The sequence below is a fragment of the Panthera tigris genome, chromosome D1, assembly GCF_018350195.1.
Source record: "Panthera tigris isolate Pti1 chromosome D1, P.tigris_Pti1_mat1.1, whole genome shotgun sequence".
Taxonomy (NCBI): Eukaryota; Metazoa; Chordata; class Mammalia; order Carnivora; family Felidae; genus Panthera; species Panthera tigris.
Window position 1 is genome coordinate 45,083,268 of NC_056669.1, and position 22,403 is coordinate 45,105,670.

The following is a 22,403-nucleotide window of genomic DNA, read 5'->3' on the forward strand; positions in this document are numbered from 1 at the left end:
CTCAGCAGAAGCTGTAGGAGCCTACTTTCTGAGGAGGGGTGATTTTATTCAGGGATATCAGATGGTCAGGTTCCCATTTTATGGACTCACACTGCAGAGTTATGAAAGATATCTAAGGCTGAGATTAGTTCAGTGGGTATTGCATCAAACCAGAAATGAAATGATGAAAGCTTAAGCAAAATCAGAAAAGCTCTCAGGGGCATAAAGGAGGAAATGAATGTGGGAAGTATCAAAGAATTAAAGTCACAACAGTAGATGTGGGGGATGAGAAAGGGAGGTTTCCGATCTCGAGAGGGAGGAATGGCAAAACTCATCAACCATCAGGGAAGATGAGAACCAGGAGGAATGGCAAGTGTGGGTGGGGTTGGGGGGAGAGGGGAGGGATGAACAAAGGCATTGCATTTTAACAAAGAACAAGAATCTGAATGAACAGATTAGGGAGAGATATCAAAGGTAAGGTAAAGAAAGGATGGTCTGTAATGATCAATTACAACTGTCTTTATTCTTATTTCTGCCCTGATTAAACACCCCTCAGCAGCAACTATTACTAGAGGATAAAATCCAGTCTCTTATGCATGGACCTCACAGCCCTTCATTACACAGCTTGTGACCACTTCCGTTTCCCAGGTTTCAGTCACAGCAAGCAATAAAACCAGCTTCAGTTTTCTGAATGCACCATCTTCTCATGTCTCTGTGCATTTAGACATCTTGCCCCCTCTGTTTTAATACCCTTCTTCCTTCAGCTTCCTTGTCCTTCTATTTGTCCTTCAAGACACCTCACCTATCCAAGGCTACCTTACTTGCCCTTTTCACTTGGTGTTCTCTGGGCCCTTAGCAAACTGCTAAATTGCAATATGACGTTTTGGTCTGACTCCCCCGACTATGAACCCATGAAATCAGGAGGTGCAACTTGCATCTCAGTATCCTCATGTCTGCCACATAGTCACACCTATCAAATATTTGTGAAATAGCTGGAATGGTAGAATGACCTCTTCACAGTAGGCACACAAAACCCTTAAGGCATTTTCCCCTGACAGTGTAACTCACCTCTCTCTCTCTTTCTTGTCTTTTTAAAAATTTTTTAAATATTTATTTTTGAGAGAGAGAGAGAGGCAGACTGTGAGTGGGGGAAGGGCAGAGAGAGAGGGAGACACAGAATCTGAAGCAGGCTCCAGTCTCTGAGCTGTCAGCAAAGAGCCCAACGTGGGACTTGAACTCACGGACCATGAGATCATGACCTGAGCCGAAGTCAGATGCTTAACCGACTGAGCCACCCAGGTGCACCTCTCTCTCTCTTTTATTCTTCTGCTTTTCCATTACTGTGCATGTCTTCTTTGAGTGAGGATAAAGGAAAATGGATTCAGCCTCTGCATTGAATGTGAATCCCCATGGCCTTGGTATTAAAAGAGCCATTGACCTCACAAAATTGTGTAGGGAAGGAAAAGAAAAAGAGACTTGTTTTAAGTAAATTAAAATATAATCAGGAACTGAGTCTACATGAGCTGCAAATATAAGGAAGAAGAGAAAATGGAATTCTTAAAAATTTACAGTGGATCAACCAAAAGAAGTTGACTCATAGATTTTAGATTTAAATGTTTAAAAGTTGGATACTGTATCCAAACATATCCCCTCTCATTTTTTTCTCAAGCCAGATTGCAATAGGATGGAGAGAATGAGAGACACAGAAGTAAAGAAAGTGAGACAAACTGCTCTTGCAAGAACTTCAGAAACTAGGTACTGAGAACCGTGAGGTGTAAGCTTAAACAAGACTGGAATGAAATGTGTGTGTGTGTGTGTGTGTGTGTGTGTGTGTGTGTGTGTTGTGTTGAAAGTTGTGTGTTGAAAGTGTTGAAAAGATGTGTGTTGTGTGTGTGTTGAAAGATAAGATGTAAGCTTATCTGTGGGTTGAAAGAGAAGATAAAAAGGAAGGGAAGAGCTCAAAGGGAACATTATTGGAGCAAGATCCTGGAGAAAGTCAAAGGGAGTGGAGCCAGGAGCACAGAAGAAACACACTTCTTCCTCTCAGATGATAGAGCCCCTAACAGCTTTTCCAGCTCCTCTCTCAACTGCCCTAAGACATCCTCCTTTCTAGGCCTTCTGTCTGTCTCTCTCTTATCATGCCATACTTTTTCAGGCCTTGATGGTTTTGCACATATAGTTCCTTCTACCTGGAATGCTGGTCACCTAACTGTTTCCTATTGAATTCTGACTTACCCTTTCAGACACAACTCACAGATCACTGCCACTGGGAAATTTTCCTGATTCTTCCATTTGAGCAAGGTAAATGCTCCTCCTTTGGTGTTAAGACTTGTAAGATACACAGTTACTGGTATACTTACTTATTCTGATTTCCCATCAGAGTAGGAGCACCCTGAACAGGAAGGACTGTGCCAGATTTAAAAAGATCAAACACTCAAGAAATGTTGAATGAATGAATGAATGAATGAATGAATGAATGAAAAGCCACTGGGTGCTTTAGGAGTTTGACATGGTGAAGCAAAGCATAGCCCCATGCTGGGCTGAAAAAGGATGAATGAGCTGAAGATTAAGGAGAAAACAGAACTGCCCTGAGCAGTCTCTGTTGGAAAGTCAGAGATTATAGAATGATTTAGAGGCACAGTGAGAGCTGAGCTGAGGTTTGCATGCCAATGGCACCAACTAATAAACAGAAATTCACAAAATGAGGTTCATGACCTTTCTGCAAAGTGAAAAGCAACTTTCCCACAGTCAATAGCTTTATCTGGGAAATAAATTAAGAGTGATCAAATCAGATTTGTGAGACCTCAGGGACAGAGAGTCTCAGACAGCTGGGGCTTTCTAAAAGTCATAAAAATACCAACATTCTGTCCAAGTCCATGATCAAAGGCTTGCCAAACTCACTCATGAAGAAGAAAATCTACTTAACAGTATTAAGATAGTCTTTGATTCCTAATCTTTTGCTGTGCAAAAATCTGAGTTTTATTCACCAAATGGCATTAAGTGTCAATTAGAATGTTTTTAAAGTCTGTATTGTAACTGATGTGTGGCTAGTGAGAAATCACCAGATATAAATCCAATGTAAGCTTGAGTGGACTTGTCTCATTTCATTCCCTTTCCTGGAACTCTGCAGTTCCATCACACAATGTTAGAGCTCTAAAGAACCTTGGAGAACATCTAGGCCAATAGACTCATTTTACAAGAGGCCAGGGTGGAAGAGTGAATTTCTCAGGCCTCCCATCTCATTAGTGGTAAAAGTGAGCTGGAAACGTGACTTTTCATCATATGGTCTTCCCTTCATACCATGTCACACACACACAAAAATTATCTTCAATGTTCTTATTTCAATTAGCAAATTATTCGGTATAGTTCAAAAGTTTCCTGTCCAAAAGAATTAAGTTAAATAATGTTTTCATGCCCAAAATGGTAACCCCTCAGTTAAGCAGAAAATACCGTTTTCTGCAACCCTTCATTTCCTTGGACAGCTTCAGAAAGAAGAAATGGCAAGTGTCCTATGAGTCTGTGACTAATGTGGGAGATGGTAGTAGATGACGGAGGACAGAAGCCTTGAATGGAAAGCCTGGGAGCATAGATTGACCATGGAGTCGAGCAGAATGGCATTCCTAACTAAGATAAAGGAGGGTATGACAATGGAACATTCAGGGGGCCCTGACTGCCAAATCTGGATTGGAATTAATTTGTTTAGAGCAGTGTTTCTCAGAACACACTCCATAGAACACTAGTTCCACACAACGTGCTCCATAAAAAAATAAGGTGGTGAAAGTTAATTCTGTTTGAAAACAAGATTGAGAAATGCTGTATACCCCACTACACATTAGCATATGAAAAGTACCAGGTTTTCCTATGGTCAAGTTTCTTTATTTCTTATACAGTATTTTAAAAATGTAAAAACTATTCTTACCTTAAGGACCATATTGAAACAGGCCACTACTTAATGTTTAGCTCTTAGCTGACCCTTGGCATAAAGGCCTCTTTCATGTTCCTTTTTTTTTTTTTAACATAATGCTTATTAATGTCCAATTTCTGATAAATAGGCTCTTGGACCCAATCTCAACGTGTGTATGAGGGGGTGTGTGTTCCCCACACCACCGACAATCAATGTTCTGGACACAAGCTGGATGTCCTACAATTCAACTCAATTCTGACACTATCTACCCCAAGATAGCATTGGATTCCACAGAGTAAGGGCTCAGTCCTATAGGCTTGCCTCACCTCAACTTCAGATGCAAAGTGCCAGCCAGAATGTTACCTGCGTTTCTGACTGACCAGCTACAAATTAGAGGTTCCAACAACCCACTTCAATTCAGGATGCCAATAGCGAGTCCAGGTTGTTGCCTATACTTCTGACCAGCAGGCTACAGATTGGGAGTTCCCACAACCTTCTTCTTGAGTTCCATTAATCTTCTAGAATGCCTCACAGAACTCAGAAACATTTTACTTTCTAGATAACCAGTTTATTATAAAAGTATATAACTCAAGAACAGTCAAATGGAAGAGATGCACAGGACAAGGTCTGAGGAAAGAGCACAGAGCTTCCATGCCTTCTCTAAGCACACCACTCTCCCCACATCTCAATATGTCTATCAATGGAAGCTCTTCAATCCCCATCATTTCTGGGTTTGGTTACATGGAGGCTTCATACATAGGCATAATTGATTAAATCACTGGCACTTGGCGACTGATTCAAACTCCAGCTCCTCTCTCTTCCCTGGAGGTCAAAAGGGTGGAAATTGGTTGGTTCCATTGGTGACCAGTCCCCATTCTTAGGGGCTTCCCAGAAATCACCTCATTAACATAACAAAAGGTACCTTTATCTCTCCAACATTAAGGAAATTCCAAGGTTTTTATAAGCTGTGAACCAGGAACCCTGAGTAAAGACCAAATATATATTCTTCATACTTTTTGGTTATCTGAATGACCAAATGTATATTTCTTACAAATCACAGTATCACAGCTTCTAATTCTGCTGGAGACATTTTAGAAAATACAGTTTAGGGGCATCTGGGTGGCTCAATCGTTTAAGCATCTGATTCTGGATTCTGGCTCAGGTCATGATCTCACAGGTTTGTGAGTTCAAGCCCTTCTTCAGGCTCTACGCTGGATCCATGCTTGATATTCTCTCTCTCACTCTCTCTTTGTCCCTCCCCTGCTTGTGCTCTCTCTCTCTCTCTCTCTCAAAATAAACTTTAAAAAAAATAAAATATAATTTAGAGAAATGGCTCTCAAACATTGAAGATGACCATCGACAAAGCGCTGGTTAAATGCAGTAGATTTGTGGATCTGGAATCTGTATTTTCAATCAAGCATTCTAAGGTGATTCTGGTACAGGTGGGCCAAGACACATTTAAGGGAAAGCTAACAGTAATGGAAAAATAAAGGTGATGACCTTGAGGTTGAAGGTCAAGAGATGACTACATACCATGAGGGCAAAAAAAGGGAGGTAGATTTTAGTTAGAGAACATTTTCAAAGCTTCTTTAGGGAAAAAACTGCCATCTCTCTTAAATAATCAAATGGAAGAATATGTTCCTGACAGGAGGAGCAGCCACAGTCCCCACACCCCTAAGATTCCCTGTGCCCTTGGGGACGTCTCACCAAGCATCTGTGTCACACCACTTGAGACTGGTCACTTGAGACTAGTGGGTGTGAGCCAGAAAGGTCTTCGTCCCTTTCCTAAATACCCAGTGGTGGAGCTGAGCCAGGAGAGGCATTCATTCAGCGCTTTAGGAAAGTCTTGTAGGAAATAAAGAAGGAAGAGAGCAATATATAATTAAATAAAGTAGCTCTCAAGGTTTTACTCAGCTCAATAACAAGTTTTATTTTCCAGAGCTTGCAGGCTCCACCCCATAGAAGTTTCTAGCTTGTTTCTACAATGTGGGTGACTTCATTCCAGAGGTGTGCTGGAGCTGGGTCACTGTGTGCATCTCTTTTCAGCTCCTGTTCAGTGAGGTGTCTTCGTGTTGGCAGCATGAACTTGACCATAGTGGGAATATTTACACCACAGAAATCAGCAAACATCAGGACATTCTTATTTATTTCTGAGAGCTGGTTGTTAAATAGTTACCAGCACATCCCTGCTTCAAATCCACTACCCAGAATGCATAATAGCTCCACAGATAAAAGTGCAGGCTATGTGCTATGTGTTTTAGAAGACCTGGTTTTGAATCCTATGACCATCCCTTATAGCTATGAAACTCTTAATCTTTTAGAGTCTCAGTCTACGTCCTGTAAAAATGGAGATAACTCCTTCCACATTAGGGCTGAGAGTTTTGAAGCAAGTACTATACAAAGAAATTTAGCCCAAAGCCTGGCACATGGTAAGTACCCACAGGTGCGTCTAGACATCATAAGGACTTAAAAGTAGAACAAAGAAAGGCCCCAAGAAAGACAGGAATTCTCTACCCCTCCTGTGTAAGCTCTTTACTTTCCTGCCTCTTCCATGAAAGACTGACAGTGAGAATATCCTCAGAGAGAGTTCTCTACACACAAGACCTTTTCCTACCAATTAAATTGACTAATCCTATCAGGATATGACCTCACAAAGTCCAGCTATCACAAGACACACATATACATTTGAGGTATGTTTTATTAAAGAACCTCCAAACCCATAATAATGCCATGTCTAGAGCACTTACTACTTTCTTCACCAGGTGCAGGTCTCGAGGACAAACACTGTGTCTGGTTTTCTGAATACACTGAACACTGATTTCTTGAAGGACTGATATGGCAATTAGCAAGAATGTAAAATTTTCATTAATCTTGAGATAGATTTCACTACTCTGCCTTAGTGGGTAAGAGCATTCTGCATGTGGTCAAGCTGTTCCAAGGTGTCTGATGATGTTCTGGGGCCTCTATGTCCTCCTCATAAACACAGTTCTCCCTTCCTGATACAGTAGCTAGAGAAGAAGAAAATTACAGTGACACAGTATGAACCAAGGGACAGCTCAGAGACATTGGTTGGGTTTGGACTAAAGCCCTGAAATTCTATCGTTTTCTTGTTATTTGCCCCTCCTAAGAGTTAAGAAGATTTACAGTGGACTGTGAGGCACCTTTCTACAATCCAAATTGATTAAGGTTTCAAAACCCAGATCTTACTTATCTGCCTCTCCTCTGGCCACGATTGGGTGAAAGCAGAGCTAGGAGACCCACAGTTTCCCTCCCTTCTGTCCTTTCCAATCTCTTTGGAAGAGCCCCATTGTCTTCCATGATTCCCCAAAAGGGGCAGGTTTTTTTGTTCCATAAGACTTTAATCGATTTAGAACAGAAATTAGTATGTAACCCACAGTCCCAGATATGTGAGCAGTGAGACAGATCAACATGTCACTTATTACATTAGCTACAATTTAATTACAAGCAGAAATTCTTTCCAGTTGTGTTTCCAATAGCCCTTGATGTTTAGAGTATAAGGACAACTTCATTTGGATGCAGAAAAGTTTTCAGGAAGAACTTCTGCAAAATCAAGCTTGGGAAATTCAAGTGTCTGCAAGAGATAACTTCAAAAGTATGAGTAGCCCAATCCTTAACATCCAACTTTTATTCACTATATATCTAGTAAAGGCCTTCTATCCCTGTGGCATGATGCTGGAAGTACAGGACAAAGGAGACCCCTGTCCCATGAGGGAGCATGCATGCCAATGAAAGACCAAACCTGAGACATGGCTGACACTAATAAAGACGTGATGACAAATGTAGGTAACCATCATGAAAGACAAGTGCAAGGAGCTACTAGGGGAAGTGGTGTAGCTGTGCAGGAGTTAGGGATGGTCCTCTGAGGAAGGGACATTTAGGTCAAGATTCAGAAGCTGAGAAGTGGGCATGGGATAGCATAGGGACAATTTTAGAATAAAGGACTACCAAGAGGGAAGTCCTGAGGGAAAAAGGAGCAAACCAAAAAACTGAAAGGTCAGTGAAGCACAGTGAGGGCAGACAGGCAGTGCCATGGAATGGTCAAGTTAAGGATTTTGGTCATTATCTGAAGAGCAAAGGGAAGCCATGAAAGGGTCTTCGGGAATGAGTGACATAATCAGCTTTGTGTTGTTTAATGATCCTTCTGGCTATCATGTGGTGAATGCGCTGGAGGGTGGCAGGAGAGGTTCTGGGAGGCCAGCTAGGAGGCACTGCTGTAGTCCAGGAAAGTACTATCAATGTGCTCTCAAACCAGAATATTGGAGATGCAGCCCACATGAAGGAAAATTCTATTCAACTAGAGCTTCCAGATCTACTAAGAGGTGGGAAGGAGGTGAACACTGTCCCTCAGACCAGAGACAAGTGACTCAGTGACCACGATTTCTCGAGTGCGAGCCTCAGTGTCCACAGAGACCCCCTGGCGGGGCCTGGGTCACTGGCTGCAAGCCGTCCTGTGTCATTTCTACTGGGACAAATACTCAGCTACACTACACGGCAACCCAAACATAGCTCCGCCTTTAACTGAGTGAAGAGACACCAGGCAGAAGAGGAAGAGGCACAGGAGAGGCAGGACTTCGGGTCAGACATGGAGCAGAAGCTATTTAGTGGCATTGTGACCTTACACCTGTTGCTTAACCTCCTGTGTCGTGTCATTTCTTCATCTCACTGCAACATGAGGCTGATACAGAGGTCCCATGGAAGTTTGTGGGGGTTCATATAAAGTAAATGGTTTATACGTATAAAGCAGTATTTAGAACAGAACCTGCCCAAAAGTCTTAATGAACAGCAGTTGTCGGTTTTCTTATCTGGTTGGCCCCATGGAATGTGGACTGGGCCCATGTTTGAATCCCACCTCTGCCACTTAGGCTTTGTGACTTTGGGCAAGTTAATAAAGTTCTCTAGGTCACAGCTTCCACATCTGTTAAAATGGGGGTGAGAAAACCTACCCAAAAATGTGGTCGTGGAGATCAAAAGCATCAATGCTAGTCACTTTGATTTCTACCCGGGCTTCTTCACCGGGAGCAGACTTCTCCCAAGGCCAGAGCGAGCACTGCAAGGTGGTGGGTAGAGGGAACTGAAGGGAGACAACTCTGAGTGCAGATGGGAGGACTTCAGGGCATCTAGGTAACACTCTCACTCCAAACACTCTCACTCCATACCTGCATCTCTGCACAAAGGGGCTGAGAAATATTCAGGGTGAAGCTGAATCTGCCAGATATCCCTGGGGGCAGACTCTAATTAGCATTTAAAGAGATGCTAGGAATGGATATCCCTGATAAGGTAAAATCCTTCAGCTTGGAACCTACTGTGCTAAAAATGTGCATCCTGCTCTCTTGTTAACAAAGGAAACCTCCACAAGTCCTTTTCCTGTTTTTCAATTGAGGAAGGGTGGTTTGTGCTTTTTCTGCCAGCTCCAAACCATCAGCGTCCAGCGAGCTTGCTCTGGGTGGTGCACTTTTTTCCCTTATTCAACACAGTCATGAGCATGGACTGAGAGCCAGACACCTCACTATGGGATGCATCGGCAAGGAGAGGGGCTTGGTGTGTGCCTTGAGGTGCTCACAGTCAGTCAGGGCAAGGACAACAGCTGACATGTGGGGAAAGGCCTACCATAAGGGCCAGGACACTGAGCAGCACACAGAGACTTTACAGAGGGAACATCTGAGCCATGTTTTGTACTGTGAGTAGAAGGAAAAGCAAAATAGGCACTCTGAACTGGGCAATGTATGAACACCATCCTGAGGTGGGAAGAAAGGTCGTGCAAGTGGAGGAAAGCAGCAGCACAAGCAGAAGTGGAGGGGATCTCAACCCCTGAGCTGAGCCACAAAACATCTTGTGAAATAATAAGAAATATGTATGCTGGTCTCTGCCCCTGGTTCCCAGCACAGAACTCCTGAAACCCTTGTAAATTTCTAAGTGACAGGAGGACCAGAAGCATCACTTGTTCGATGAGACGACTCTGGGTGGGCTCCTAGATGGTTTCAAGATGGGGGCTGGTCACCAGAAAGACCAGACCATGATTAGAAGTTTGGAATTTTCAGCCCCAACTCTCATCCTCCAGAGAGAGAAAGGGGACTAGAAACAGAGCTCATAATTGATCATGTCGACGTGAGGAAGTGTCCATAAAACTCCAATAGTGTAGGGTTTGGAGAGCCTCCAGGTTGGCAACACATCCAAACTGGGAGATGATGCATCCCAATCCCCAACCCTCTATGCATGTCTTCCATCTGGATGTTTATCTGTGTCCTTTATCATATCTTTTAATAAACTGGCAAACAGGTTTCCCTGAGTTCTAAGAGCCATCTAGCAAATTAATTGAACCCAGGGAGGAATTGTTGGAACATCCGACCTACAGTTGGTTGGTCAGAAGCACAAGTGATAACCTGAGTTTGCAAATGGCATCTGAAGTGTTTGTGTTGCGGGGGAAGGGGACATCGTGTGGGACTGAGCCCTTAACCTGCGGGAACTGATGCTATCTCTGGGAAGATAGTGTCAGAATTTAGTTAAATTTTAGGGCACTCAGCTGGTGCTGAATAGAATTGCTTGTTGTAGTGAAAGACCCCCATGCGTTTAGTGACCAGGAGTGTCAGAAGTGAAGCGTGCTTCCAAAAACCATAAAATACCTAGGAATAAAGCTAACCAAAGAGGTGAAAAATCTATACATGGAAAATTGTAGAAAGCTTATGAAAGAAATTGAAGACGACACAAAAAAAATGGAAAAATATTCCATGCTCCTGGATTAGAAGAACAAATATTGTTAAAATGTCGATACTACCCAAAGCAATCTACATATTCAATGAAATCCCTATAAAATAACAAAAGCATTCTTCACAGAGATAGAAAAAACAATCCTAGAAAATTGTATGGAATCAGAAAAAGCCCTGAATAGCCAAAGCAATCCTGAAAAATAAAACCAAAGCTGGAAGCATCACAATTCTGGGCTTCAAGCTATATTACAAAGCTGTAATCATCAAGACAGTATGGTACTGGCACAAAAACAGACACTCAGATCAATGGAACAGAATAGGGAACCCAGAAATGGACCCACACATGTATGACCAACTAATCTTTGACAAGCAGGGAAGAATATCCAATGTAATAAAGACAGTCTCTTCAGCAAATGGTGTTGGGAAAACTGGACAGCAACATGCAGAAAAATGAACCTGGACCACTTTCTTATACCATATACAAAAATAAACTCAAAGTGGATGAAAGATCTCAATGTAAGACAGGAAGCCATCAAATTCCTCGAGGAGAAAGCAGGCAAAAACCTCTTTGATCTTGGCCACAGCAATTTCTTACTCAACACGTCTCTGGAGGCAAGGGAAACAAAAGCAAAAATGAACTACTGGGAACTCATCAAAACAAAAAGCTTCTGCACAGTGAAGGAAACAATCAGCAAAACTAAAAGGCAACTGACAGAATGGGAGAAGATTTGCAAATGACATATCAGATAAAGGGTTAGTATCCAAAATCTACAAAGAATTCATCAAACTCAACACCCAAAAAACAAAGAATCCAATGAAGAAATGGGCACAAGACATGAATAGACACTTCTCCAAAGAAGACATCTAGATGGCCAACCGACACATGAAAAAATGCTCAACATCACTCATCATCAGGGAAATACAAATCAAAACCACAATGAGATATCATCTCACTCCTGTCAGAATGGCTAACATTAACAACTCAGGCAACAACAGATGTTGGCGAGCATGCGGAGAAAGAGAATCTCTTTTGCATTGTTGGTGGGAATACAAGCTGGTGCAGCCACTCTGGGAAACAGTATGGAGGTTTCTCAAAAAACTAAAAATAGAACTACCCTACGACCCAGCAGTTGCACTACTAGGCATTTATCCAAGGGATACAGGTGTGCTGTTTCGAAGGGACACATGCACCCCCATGTTTATAGCAGCACTATCGACAATAGCCAAAGTATGGAAAGAGCCCAAATGTCCATCGACTGATGAATGGATAAAGAAGGTGTGGTACATATATACAATGGAGTATTACTCAGCAATCAAAAAGAATGAAATCTTGCCATTTGCAACTACGTAGATGGAACTAGAGGGTATTATGCTAAGCAAAATTAGTCATAGAAAGACAAATATATATCTTCACCCATATGTGGAATTCAAGATAAAAAACAGATGAACATAAGGGAAGGAAGCAAAAATAATATAAAAACAGGGAGGGGACAAAACGTAAGAGACTCTTAAACAAAGAAAAAACTTGAAGGTTGCTGGAGGGGTCGTGAGTCAGGGGATGAGCTAGATGGGCAATGGGCATTAAGGAGGACACTTGCTGGGATGAGAAGTGGGTGTTATACATAGGGGATAAATCACTGGATTTTACCCTTGAAATCATCATTGCACAATGTGCTAACTTGGATGTAAATTATAAATAAATAAATAAATAAATAAATAAATAAATAAATAAAAGTATGCTTGTGACCTAGTAAAGGAGGATAAACATAGAAGATAAACATACAGTAGGGAAAATGGGGTTTCTCCCTACATGGAAAGGGAGAAACTTTTCTACTATACATCCCTAAGAAGAAAAGCCAGACTGACAGAATGAAGATTGAAGGCTTAAACACTATCCAATATTGGAAACAATCTAAATGTTTAGTACTAGGATCATGATTGAATGAATAACAATGAAACCACTCAATGGACTATTCCTCAGCTATTAAAATTTTACAAATAATAATAAAATACCCATAACATATTAATAAAAAGATATAAAGTAATGAAAATAATAAATATCTAAAAAAAGAAAACAGAAAAAATAATTAAAAACTGAACCAAAAATAATTGGAAAATGGTTATTTCGGTAAATGGTAATGAACTAGAAGTGATTTTTAATTTTATTCATTAATTCATTCATTCATTCATTTATTAATTTATTCATTTACAGAGAGCACAAGCAGGTGAGGGCCAGAGAGAGAGGGAGAGAGAGAATTCCAAGCAGGCTCCACACTGTCAGTACAGAACACGATGCAGGGCTCAAACTCATGAACAATGAAATCATGACCTGAGCCAAAACTAAGAGTCGGACGCTTAAGTGACTGAACCACACAGGTGTCTCAAACTAGAAGCAATTTTTAAAACTTTTAATTAGTTTTTTCAAAGTCTTTAATTAGTACGTTGTACCTTTATACTACTAAGGTATGCACAACATATATACGTAAATATTTATCTGCCTATGGAAATTAGGTTTCTCACTTCACCCTCTTTTGCTGGAAATAGTAAGCTAGCCATGTTTCAGGTCAGTTAATAGGCAATCTGTGCACATCAACTTGTGTGCCCAAAACTGTGCAACATACTGTGGGAGATAGAAAATAAAAATTAGGAGACACAGACCTGAGTTCACAATTCTTAGAGAAGCAAAACTAGCCCAAGTGCAGATTCTGGCGAATGGCAGGTCCTCATTACCCCCTGCATGAATGAGTGAATGAATGGATGGCTACAGGTCCATGCCAACTACACATATGTAGGCAGGAGTGTCTGTAATCATCTCAGCAGCATCCTGATCCCAGCCACTCAGGGGAAAGGCTCAGAACTAGCGCTAGAATCTCTTCTTAGTGTGGTTCTCAGAACTAGCACTAGAATGCCTTTCTAGTGTGGTTCTGGGTCAGTCTGCCATGGAGAAACTCTTGAAGGGCTCTGGAAGACTGAAGAGAAAGAGAAGTCAATATTCCCCAGGGGCAATTATTTGCAGGAACGGGGCATTTGGCAGGAGGCAATGTTTGGGGGATCACCCCGAGAATCATCCTTTTCCACAAGGAAAGCCTGAATCACCAACCATTGGCAGCCTTCTGGGAATTATTCCCCTTGGAGACACAGCTGAGGTCAGGGGCAGCTTCCCTGAGATGGCTGTACTTCATGGTTTCCTGAAAACAGAATCTCCATCTTCCAGCAGCCCCAGAAATGGCTAATTCCCTGTGTGAAACCTCTCCCTATTTGGAATACCTAGAGTGGCTTCTGTTCTGACACAATCATGACTAATACAGATGACATAGAGTGAAATGCAAGACTGAATGGATCCTGATATTCCATAAGCTCTCAGAATCCTTCAATCCTTCCTTCCCTCATTCAAGTTGCTTTCTGTATAGCATCTGCCTCTTTATCATCAGGGGACCTGAGAAAATCATGTCATGTGCTTTTTTAAAGCAACTGCTAATAAATATTGATTCTCCCCAGGAGGATCTAACTTGAGCAATTAGTTTGGTTTCTTGGCAGTGGTGGCGACCTTCCTGAAATAAGCCTGAGGTAAATCTTTGCCAAGTCAGAGACCTCTCAAACCCAGGCCACCCATTTCCTGAGAACCCCATACCCAGAGACCATGGAAGAGCAGAGCAAAGCCCACTTCAGTCTGGCAAATTCACTCAAGGCCAAGGACAGGTTTGCCCATCTCATTCAGACTCACTGTCCACATATTCAATACACACATGTCAACCTTCTACTCTGTGCTGGGCACTGGGTGGGTGACGGACACACAAGGACAGCAAGGCATGGGTCCTGCCCCCCATAGCAACAAATGTTAAAACTGAAATTGTAGAAGGATGCTTCTTTTAGAGTCAAATAGTGTTTTCAACCTAAGTGCTATTATAAAAATAAAGACTAAGAGGCTGAAGATTGAGCACTGAGTGGAAGTCATTTTACTCCCAGGGAGGAGCAGACAGCTGAGGGAGGTCCTGGAAGATGAGGCTTGGGAAAAAGAAAATGGAGTTTTTCTTTTAAAGCTGAAAAATAGCTGCAACTCTGTCTCATTTAGGAAAACAAGCCTCCAAATGCCACTGCCTGGCTGGTGACATTGAGGCTTCACGCTTAGGTACACGCAAGTGCCAGGATGGCTGCACAGATTTGTGCTGCATACAGGACACACCTGCCCTAGGACCATGGCTTCTGGCCACCTCTGCTCCTTACCCTGCATTGTCTAATTTTGTATTATGGCTCCCACTTGTCATTTTAGTAGAAGTCAGCTCCGTACCAGTGGCAGCAGATGACATGTCAGGGTTCATGAACAGGGTGACCATATAATTTATCATCTCAACCAGGACACTATTTAGAGTAGAAGAGTGAAGCTAATAATTATAATAGGACATCAAAACAGCTTTAGCTGGGACTGCCCCAAGGAAGGCAGGAATTGGCTAGAAAAAGAATCAGGACTAAAGCACAGAGAATACTGCATGCAAAGGAACAGTGACGTAAAAGAGCCTTTAAGGACACAGAGAAATAATGAATGATTCTGTTTGTCCAGAGAGAAGGGGGGGAGGAACACAAATAGGGCAGCTAACACCTCATTCCTTCCACTCAGCACTGCCTGGAGGAAGGCACCCATGGCTCAGCTGTGTCCGCCATGTATCCCAACCACAGTAAATGGGTCAATAGCAGGCACATGTTCCAAAGTGGACCAACAAAGACCTTCCTGGACACTTTTCTTCCAGATCTATTTTTAAAATCTTCATTCACCTGGGGTTGCTAACTGGGTAGCGTGTGAGTGGAAGCTGTTAGAACCATCTTGCCATAATGTAGAGAAAGCTTGTCAGCGACTTGGAGCCAAGGTTAAAGACACTGAGAGAGACAGATAGAGAAAAGGAGACAGAAAGAGTACCCAGAATACACAGCTTAAAATTCTGGATTGAGCCATGCCTGAAATTTGAATTTTACATGTCTTGTACAGTCCAGTTATATAAATAAATAATTTTGTTTTCTTGAATTCTATGGGCTTTTTTGTCCTAATACAGTGAATCTAGGATACAACCGGGCCATCCAAATAAGTATGTCCAAAATGTGTCTGCTGTTCAAGAGACAAGTCATGAGGCACCGATAAATTTGGAAATATCACCACAGGAACTGAAACCTCAGAAGTGACTGTCATTGTCAATTGGGGGCACATGGGAATAAAGGGAAGTGGACTAATGTCAGAGCCCTGGGGAGAGTAGTGAAGGGGAACCCAGACGACAAGACTGAGAAGGAGCCATAGAAGGAAAACAAGGAGAGAGTCTAAGCCAGAAGCTGAAGGATGAAAGCATAAAGAAGAGGGACTGCTCCTCAGGGCCCCATGTTACAGAAAAGTGAAAGGGATGGTCTCCTTACAGGACAACTGGAAACACACACACACACCCCGCACAAGGCTATAAGGTAGAGTAAGGTAATTTCTATAGGAGGGGTCAAAGTGCAACTGAAGGTCAAAGGCCAGATCCTATGACCATTTCTGCTTTCATCTTATTTGTAACAGTTGCCCATCCTTGACTATCTCTTCTCTCACTTTCGGTGCTACTATCTCCCTCCCCTCCACTGGCTTCTGGTTCCTTTCCTTCTTGGGGTTCTTTAGAGCTTCCTCATTCCCTAACCAACCTTGTCAGGATCCAAGACTCTCTTCTATCCTTGCCACACACTCTTTTTGGGGCCCAGGAGCACCCATGACTGCTAAGCCCCTACTGTAATCCCAGCATCCCCAAACCCACCCCTCCAGCATGGGAGCTGATGTGGCCGTGCAGTCCGGAAAGGGCATCCTCTCTGAATAGACCTCAAGTATGTCCATCAAGAATTAAGAACAAAGAAGTCCCCTGATGGGAGAGCCAGGGCCCACCAGAGATAAGACCTACAGACGTGTAGGTTGAGCACTGCATAAAAAAATGTCCAGCTGAAACTCAGTTGAGGAGCTGAAATTCAGCCTGTACTCCCTTCTCTGAGCTGCTCTCTTGAGCATGAGACTACATGCACATTGGAGAAGGGCTTCATGTCTTCATTAGCCCAGAGGCACCTCCAGGTTGCCAAAGTCACACACCAGCGAGGCTGCAAACACCCAGAGAGAAGCCCTTTTCTAATGTGTACAAAGATGGAGTACGTAACCATAGAGGCTCAGGGAACACAAGAGGCAATGACTAAGGGAGATCCTTCCAGAGAACAGAACGGGGGGCTGACAGATGAGACAACCCAGGAATCTACACCTCTACGAAGGTAAGGAGTCTTCAGAAACTCTGTCCTGGAAGATCGCTCATCGTGTCACGCCTGTGACTGTGCCACATCTCCCATTCTCTCCTTCCAACAGTGTTTATAGTGGTTCTCCTGCTGCTACTCCACCACTGCACACTGAACATGGGGGTGGGGGGAGGTGCAGAGGGGACGTGGCCCTCTAGTGTTTGCACCACTAGATAGTAGGGATGTGCGTGCACTGCCCGTCATCCAGAGATCCCGCAGTTCAAGCTGGTTGAGGTTTCAGGGTTGTCCCCCTTGGGAGGGGCAAGTGTGTTCTCTGTAAAGGAACAAAGGTGTTTTTGGTAACCAAATGGTGCAGTGGCTGGTGGCAGTTGCTGGCTAGATGATGACACTTCTCAGCCTCCCTTCCACTTACATGTACCCATTTGATCAAATGTCATTCAGTAATGTGTAAACAAAAGTTGCTGAGTAGGACTTAAAAAGAAGATAAGACAGTTGCAGTCGTAGGCATTTTGTCTGGTTTTATCTTTCATCCTTTCTCCTACTTCCTGCCTAGAATGCAAAGATGATGACTGGCACTCTAGCAGCTATATTTGACTAGGAGGCAATTCTAAGATAGCACATACTAAAATGGTGAAGCAGGAAGACAGAAGGGTTCCTTGCTCCCCAAAGACACTATGGAATCAACACACCCGTCCTTTAATATTAAGTACAACAAACTTTCATCTTGTTTAAGCCACTGTTTCTCCTGGTTTTTGACAATACAAGTAACAAATACACTAACAATATACAGAAGACTCCCAGATTTATAGTTGTGATCTCTTCCATTAATTACAAAGCTGCCCTCTAGCTGTCTCAAATTCAAAGTTCTCAAAATCAAATTTATTATCACTGTATCCAACCTCATCCCCCATTGAGTTTGTTCCTCAGCTTGGGGTGTGTGGGGATGAGGAATAGAAGAGCTGGCAAGCAATGAGCCCTGGGACCCAGGAAGAGGGACATGCACAGGACTGGCTGCCTGAGAATTCAGGGAGGAAGGGCTTCCAGCCATACAGCAGGAACCTTCCTGGGCTAAGATCCCACCATAGACTCACTGCAGGCTCCGCTTGCTCCAGACTAAAGGTCTGAGGGTATATACGTCTATCATGAGTGGGGAAGGAGGGAATGAAAACCCAGTCAAAGAGGCTCTGGGTGGTTTTTGTGGGAGTGGAAAAAGTATGGACCAGTTACTACTATTGGAAATGTCTAGTAATAGTTGATGAAGAAACAACCTTGGAAGAAATATGAAGAAAACCTATCTATCATGTAACACAGACATCAGACAGGAAATGGCCATGTTTTCAGGTTTGTTGGGCCTGAGGAAGGGCAAGGGCATATGGGCTGTGTGTGTAAGTTTGTGCAGTGCAGGACCCACAGTTATTTTAAATGGAGGTGGTAAGCAGAAACGGGAAGAAAGCTAGGGCTGCCTTTTCTGGAACGGAGGATCTAACATGTTGGAGGGGGTGACAATTTATGAAGTATCTTCCTATCTATGCACCCATGTGGGCCCCACTAAAGCTTGTGAGGTCAGAAGTAAAATTGCTCTTGCTTTTTCAAGAGGAGACTGAGGCACAGAGAGGCAAAATCCCATTAAAAGGAATGCCCTTCATGGAGGTGTCACGATGCCAAGCCACAGGAGAGCCGTGGGAATGCTGGTACTCTGGAAGGGAGAGGAGATAACAGAGTTACTGAGTTTAGTGTCCATCCATCAGAGGCTCTGGTGTCCCAGATGTGCACTTACCTAGCCATCCACTCCATCGCTGTTCACTGGCTCAGTCTCAAACCTGGATTCGGGCTCTCTTGCACAGCAGGCCTGCTGACCCTGGCTGTGTGATGGGGGGAGACAAGGTGAGAGGCTTGCATGACCACAAGATGCTCTCACAGGAGAAAACTGGCACAAGTGGGGAGTGAGTGGAGGAGGGGGCATGAGGGACGAGACAGTGGGCAGAATTTAGGTAAATCGTGAATACATTCCAAGCTTTCATTCTTTTACATTTAGGCCCCACCTGATTGAACTGCAGAGCCCCAGAGATTATGCTCTAAATGCCTTCTAAAATTGGCCCACACAGCCCTGCATGTAGTTTCTGCAACATGCTGCACACGTGAACAGCTGCACCGCACCTGGCCCAGCTGGGAGCGAGAGAGAGTACAGGCCTGGGTGGCCCTGGACAGGCGACTCACCCTTCTGGGTCTCCACTTATTCCAAGTAAAATTAGCAAGAAAGAGAAACTTCTCTCTTGGGGACTTGGGGTGAATGTGCAAGCATGTGTGGGCACGCAGTCCAGCCCGGCACAGGATGACATTGATGGCGTGGGGCCGGGCCTGGGAGCTTCTGACCAGATACCCATGCTCCTTGTTCTCTCAGCTTCCACACCGAGCTCATGAGCTCCTTTTCTCTTCCCTTCCAGATCGGCCTCTCTTCCCGTGCCAGTCTAAGAAAAGTGGAACTCTAAAGAGGTTTACAGGTTTGCAAGAGGCCTCAGCATCCGTCAGTGGAGAAGCCAGAAATCAGACCCTGGACCCCCAGCCATGGATCCGATCACTTCTTCCTTCCTTCTTCCCACACTTCTTGTATATACCTTCTGCATACCAGTCACACAGCAATAACCTGGATGGGGTGCCTGCTGGAGGTACTGAGAAAGGGAAGTCACCGGTCACCAGGTGGTCACACAGTGACAGTGACAGTGTTACGACTAAATAACCCGTCAGCTCCAGGGAGGCAGAAGAGGGTCCGTGCTGGGTTCTGCCCAGGAGAACTGGGAACCACTCTGTGCTTGCCCGGCGCTCATCACAGTGGGAGAGTGAGCCATGGTTTGCAGCCCGGTCCTGATGCTGGCCCCAGAAGGGGCCATCCCCATGGGCCTCACTCTGTGCCTCTGGACTCCAGCTTCCCCATCCCCCCATCCCTGGTGTGTCCCCAGACATCCGGGAGGCCCCGGCTTCGATTCCTTCCCAGAACCTTTGCTGCAGGGGCTCAGAACCCAGGAAGCCTCCCTGTACCACTAGGCCCTGGGGTGCGGGGGATTCAGGGATTGGGTATTAAGCTGAGAAGTGCACACTTGCTTCCCTTTTAGTCTTAGCTACTGGATAGGGCTGCTCGGGTCTCTGGGAGAGTTTTATTCCCTTCCCTCCATGTCATTCATGAGTTTTCTTTGTAATTTTGTTTTTAACAAAATATGTAGGTTATTTTTCTCAGCTCTAATCTGTTCCCATCAAAGCTGTTGAAAAAAAATATATATATTTTGATTCTGTTATGGTAAATGTCATGAGGTGAAAATGTCATCTCAACAGCTGGCCCCAGAGTTCCTCTTAAGGCAAGAACTATTCTTGTTTGGGGAAAATACTTTGACAAGCACCTTGGGGAAGAAGATGAGACTGACAGAAACCACTGGCTGAATGGACCTACAAGAAAACGATGAGAATTTGCTCACTCTGGAAAAGAAGGGGCGGAGTATAAAGCCAAGGGAAGGGGACTGGATGGAGAGAAAGCAGGAGAATTAAGAGTAAGCCTAGGTCTAGACAGTGAAATTCCTCACAGCAGGGTGGAGTCCAGATCCCGACCCCAGAGATGGTTTTGTGCCAGGAAATTGCAAGAACAGGGATGCCTAACATTCAACTCAAAAGTGTTTCATTGCTGTGGTGTAAACCCATCCATCTCCCCAAAGAACTTCAGCAAACTGAAGTTTTTTTAAGATATTTTTTTAAGAACTAGTTTCTTGTCTAAATCATGTCATGGAGAATGAAGTGTTTGTGAGATGTACTGCCCTTACTCCCTGGAAACCTGCAAAAATCTTTGGTTTAACTCTGGACTTCTGCAAAAGAGTTGTGGTTTGAGGAGGCCCAAGTTGACGTGCTATTTCACATAAACGCTAAACAATTAAACAAGTGACTGAGGGCACTGAGCCAAGAATCTAACTGGATGTAACTCTGTGCACAGCAATATCAATGCCCCATGCTTGCAAAGTGCTTTATTCTCAAGCATCGTCTCCTCTCACCTCACACCACCTCTAGGGGGCAGTTTAGCCAGAGCGGCTGGTCCTTATTTTAGAGGTGCAAAAGAGATGCCTCCTTTTCAGGCCCTTTCTGGCAGGGCCTTTCCCAGGGAGCTAGTAACCCTCCTAGTGGGCTCCCCAGGAGTTGGAACCAATAGGCTTGCTGAGCTATGGAAATTATAAGACCTGGAAGACCAGTATCGTTAGAAGGTACAGGGGTGGAGAGGGGGCTTTGTTCAGCTTGGAGTTTGGAAACAGTGTGTCCAGTGCTTCTGTGGTTTACCAAGATGCATTCTGGTGTAGAGCTCACTGGCTCAGGCACCCCCACTGAGCAGTGGGTCCTGATGTCGGCCCCCAGCTCCTCATAGAGGGCTCAGGAGAGCCTCCACATTCCTGAAACCTGAACCGTGCTCCTGAGACCCACCTCATTCCCACTTCTCAGCAAGCCCCAAATTCTGCTAATGACCTTTCTCCTCCAGCTGCTCTCCTATTCTCAGCACTAGGACTCTGGGTGGGATTTATAGGACTTACGCCTCTACTCATGCTTGTTCTCAGGGTTCACCTGAGGACCAGCTGCTTGGCCTCAGATCTGCTAAGGGTCTGAGTCCCCAGGAGGCCCGCCTGGATCAAGGCCCAGAATCTGTGAGCCAACACAGCCTCACCTCCATTTCATGCTCTGAGGCTTGGGGTGCTCTCTCAGATGTAGCCTCGTCCTGTGAGTTTTCTTAAGTGGGGGAGAGGGTATTTTAAGCTTTTTGCAGGGAGGAGTCATTTCCCGGCTGTGATCCAGGCACCGCGCGGCTCACTCTACCCTGCTTTCTCTTCAGTCCCTCCCTGCCTCTCCACACCAAACCCAAAGTCACAGCCTTCCTGGTGCTGTGGCTCTTCCTGTGTGACATATCCCCTAGAGTGTGTGTGTAGCAGGGGCTGGAATGGGGACTAAGCACCTTACGTCCTGTGCCATATAGGTCACATAAATGCCTCAAAAGCATCCTCTTGGGTTCCCTGGCTGGCTGTCAGAAGAACATGCTACTCTTGATCTCGGGGTGGTGAGTTCGAGCCCCACTTTCGAGGTAGAGATTACAAAAAAATAATAATAAATTAAAAATAAAAAACATCCTCTCTTCTAGAATTCTGCACAGAAGATATGGTTGCCATAGATACAGAAATACATGAATATATGAGAGTTCTAACCATTGCCCCTTTGTGACTGAGCATAAAACAGACAAACTAGGGCACCCGGGTGGCTCAGTCGGTTGAGCGTCTGACTTCGGCCCAGGTCATGATCTCACAGTTTGTGAGTTCGAGCCCCACGTCAGGCTCTGTGCTGACAGCTCAGAGCCTGGAGCCTGCTTCAAATTCTGTGTCTCCCTCTCTCTCTCTGCCCCTCCCCTGCTCCCACTCTATCTCTGTCTTAAAAATAAATAAAACATTAAAAAAAATTTTTTTAAAAACAGACAAATTAACCCCTCTATTTCCACAAGTCCATGCACACTTAGAACTCTGGTTTTCACATGAGAA

The 22,403-nt window shown here is 44.1% G+C and overlaps 1 protein-coding gene across 5 annotated transcripts in view; it reads right to left on the minus strand.

Annotated features, from left to right (window-relative positions):
- TMEM135 (transmembrane protein 135) overlaps nucleotides 1–22,403 on the minus strand; it is a 362,190-nt gene that overhangs the window by 65,053 nt on the left and 274,734 nt on the right. Inside the window, exons 15-16 of one of the 5 annotated variants that reach the window (XM_042957324.1) lie at nucleotides 18,632–18,716; nucleotides 17,577–18,550 (exon numbers count right to left, since the gene is read on the minus strand). The exons of the other annotated variants lie outside the window; for them this stretch is intronic. Coding sequence (XP_042813258.1) covers nucleotides 18,632–18,716 — 85 coding nt within the window. The 3' untranslated portion in view covers nucleotides 17,577–18,550. Of the gene's footprint in view, nucleotides 1–17,576; nucleotides 18,551–18,631; nucleotides 18,717–22,403 lie in introns of those variants that run through there. 5 annotated transcript variants of the gene reach the window in all.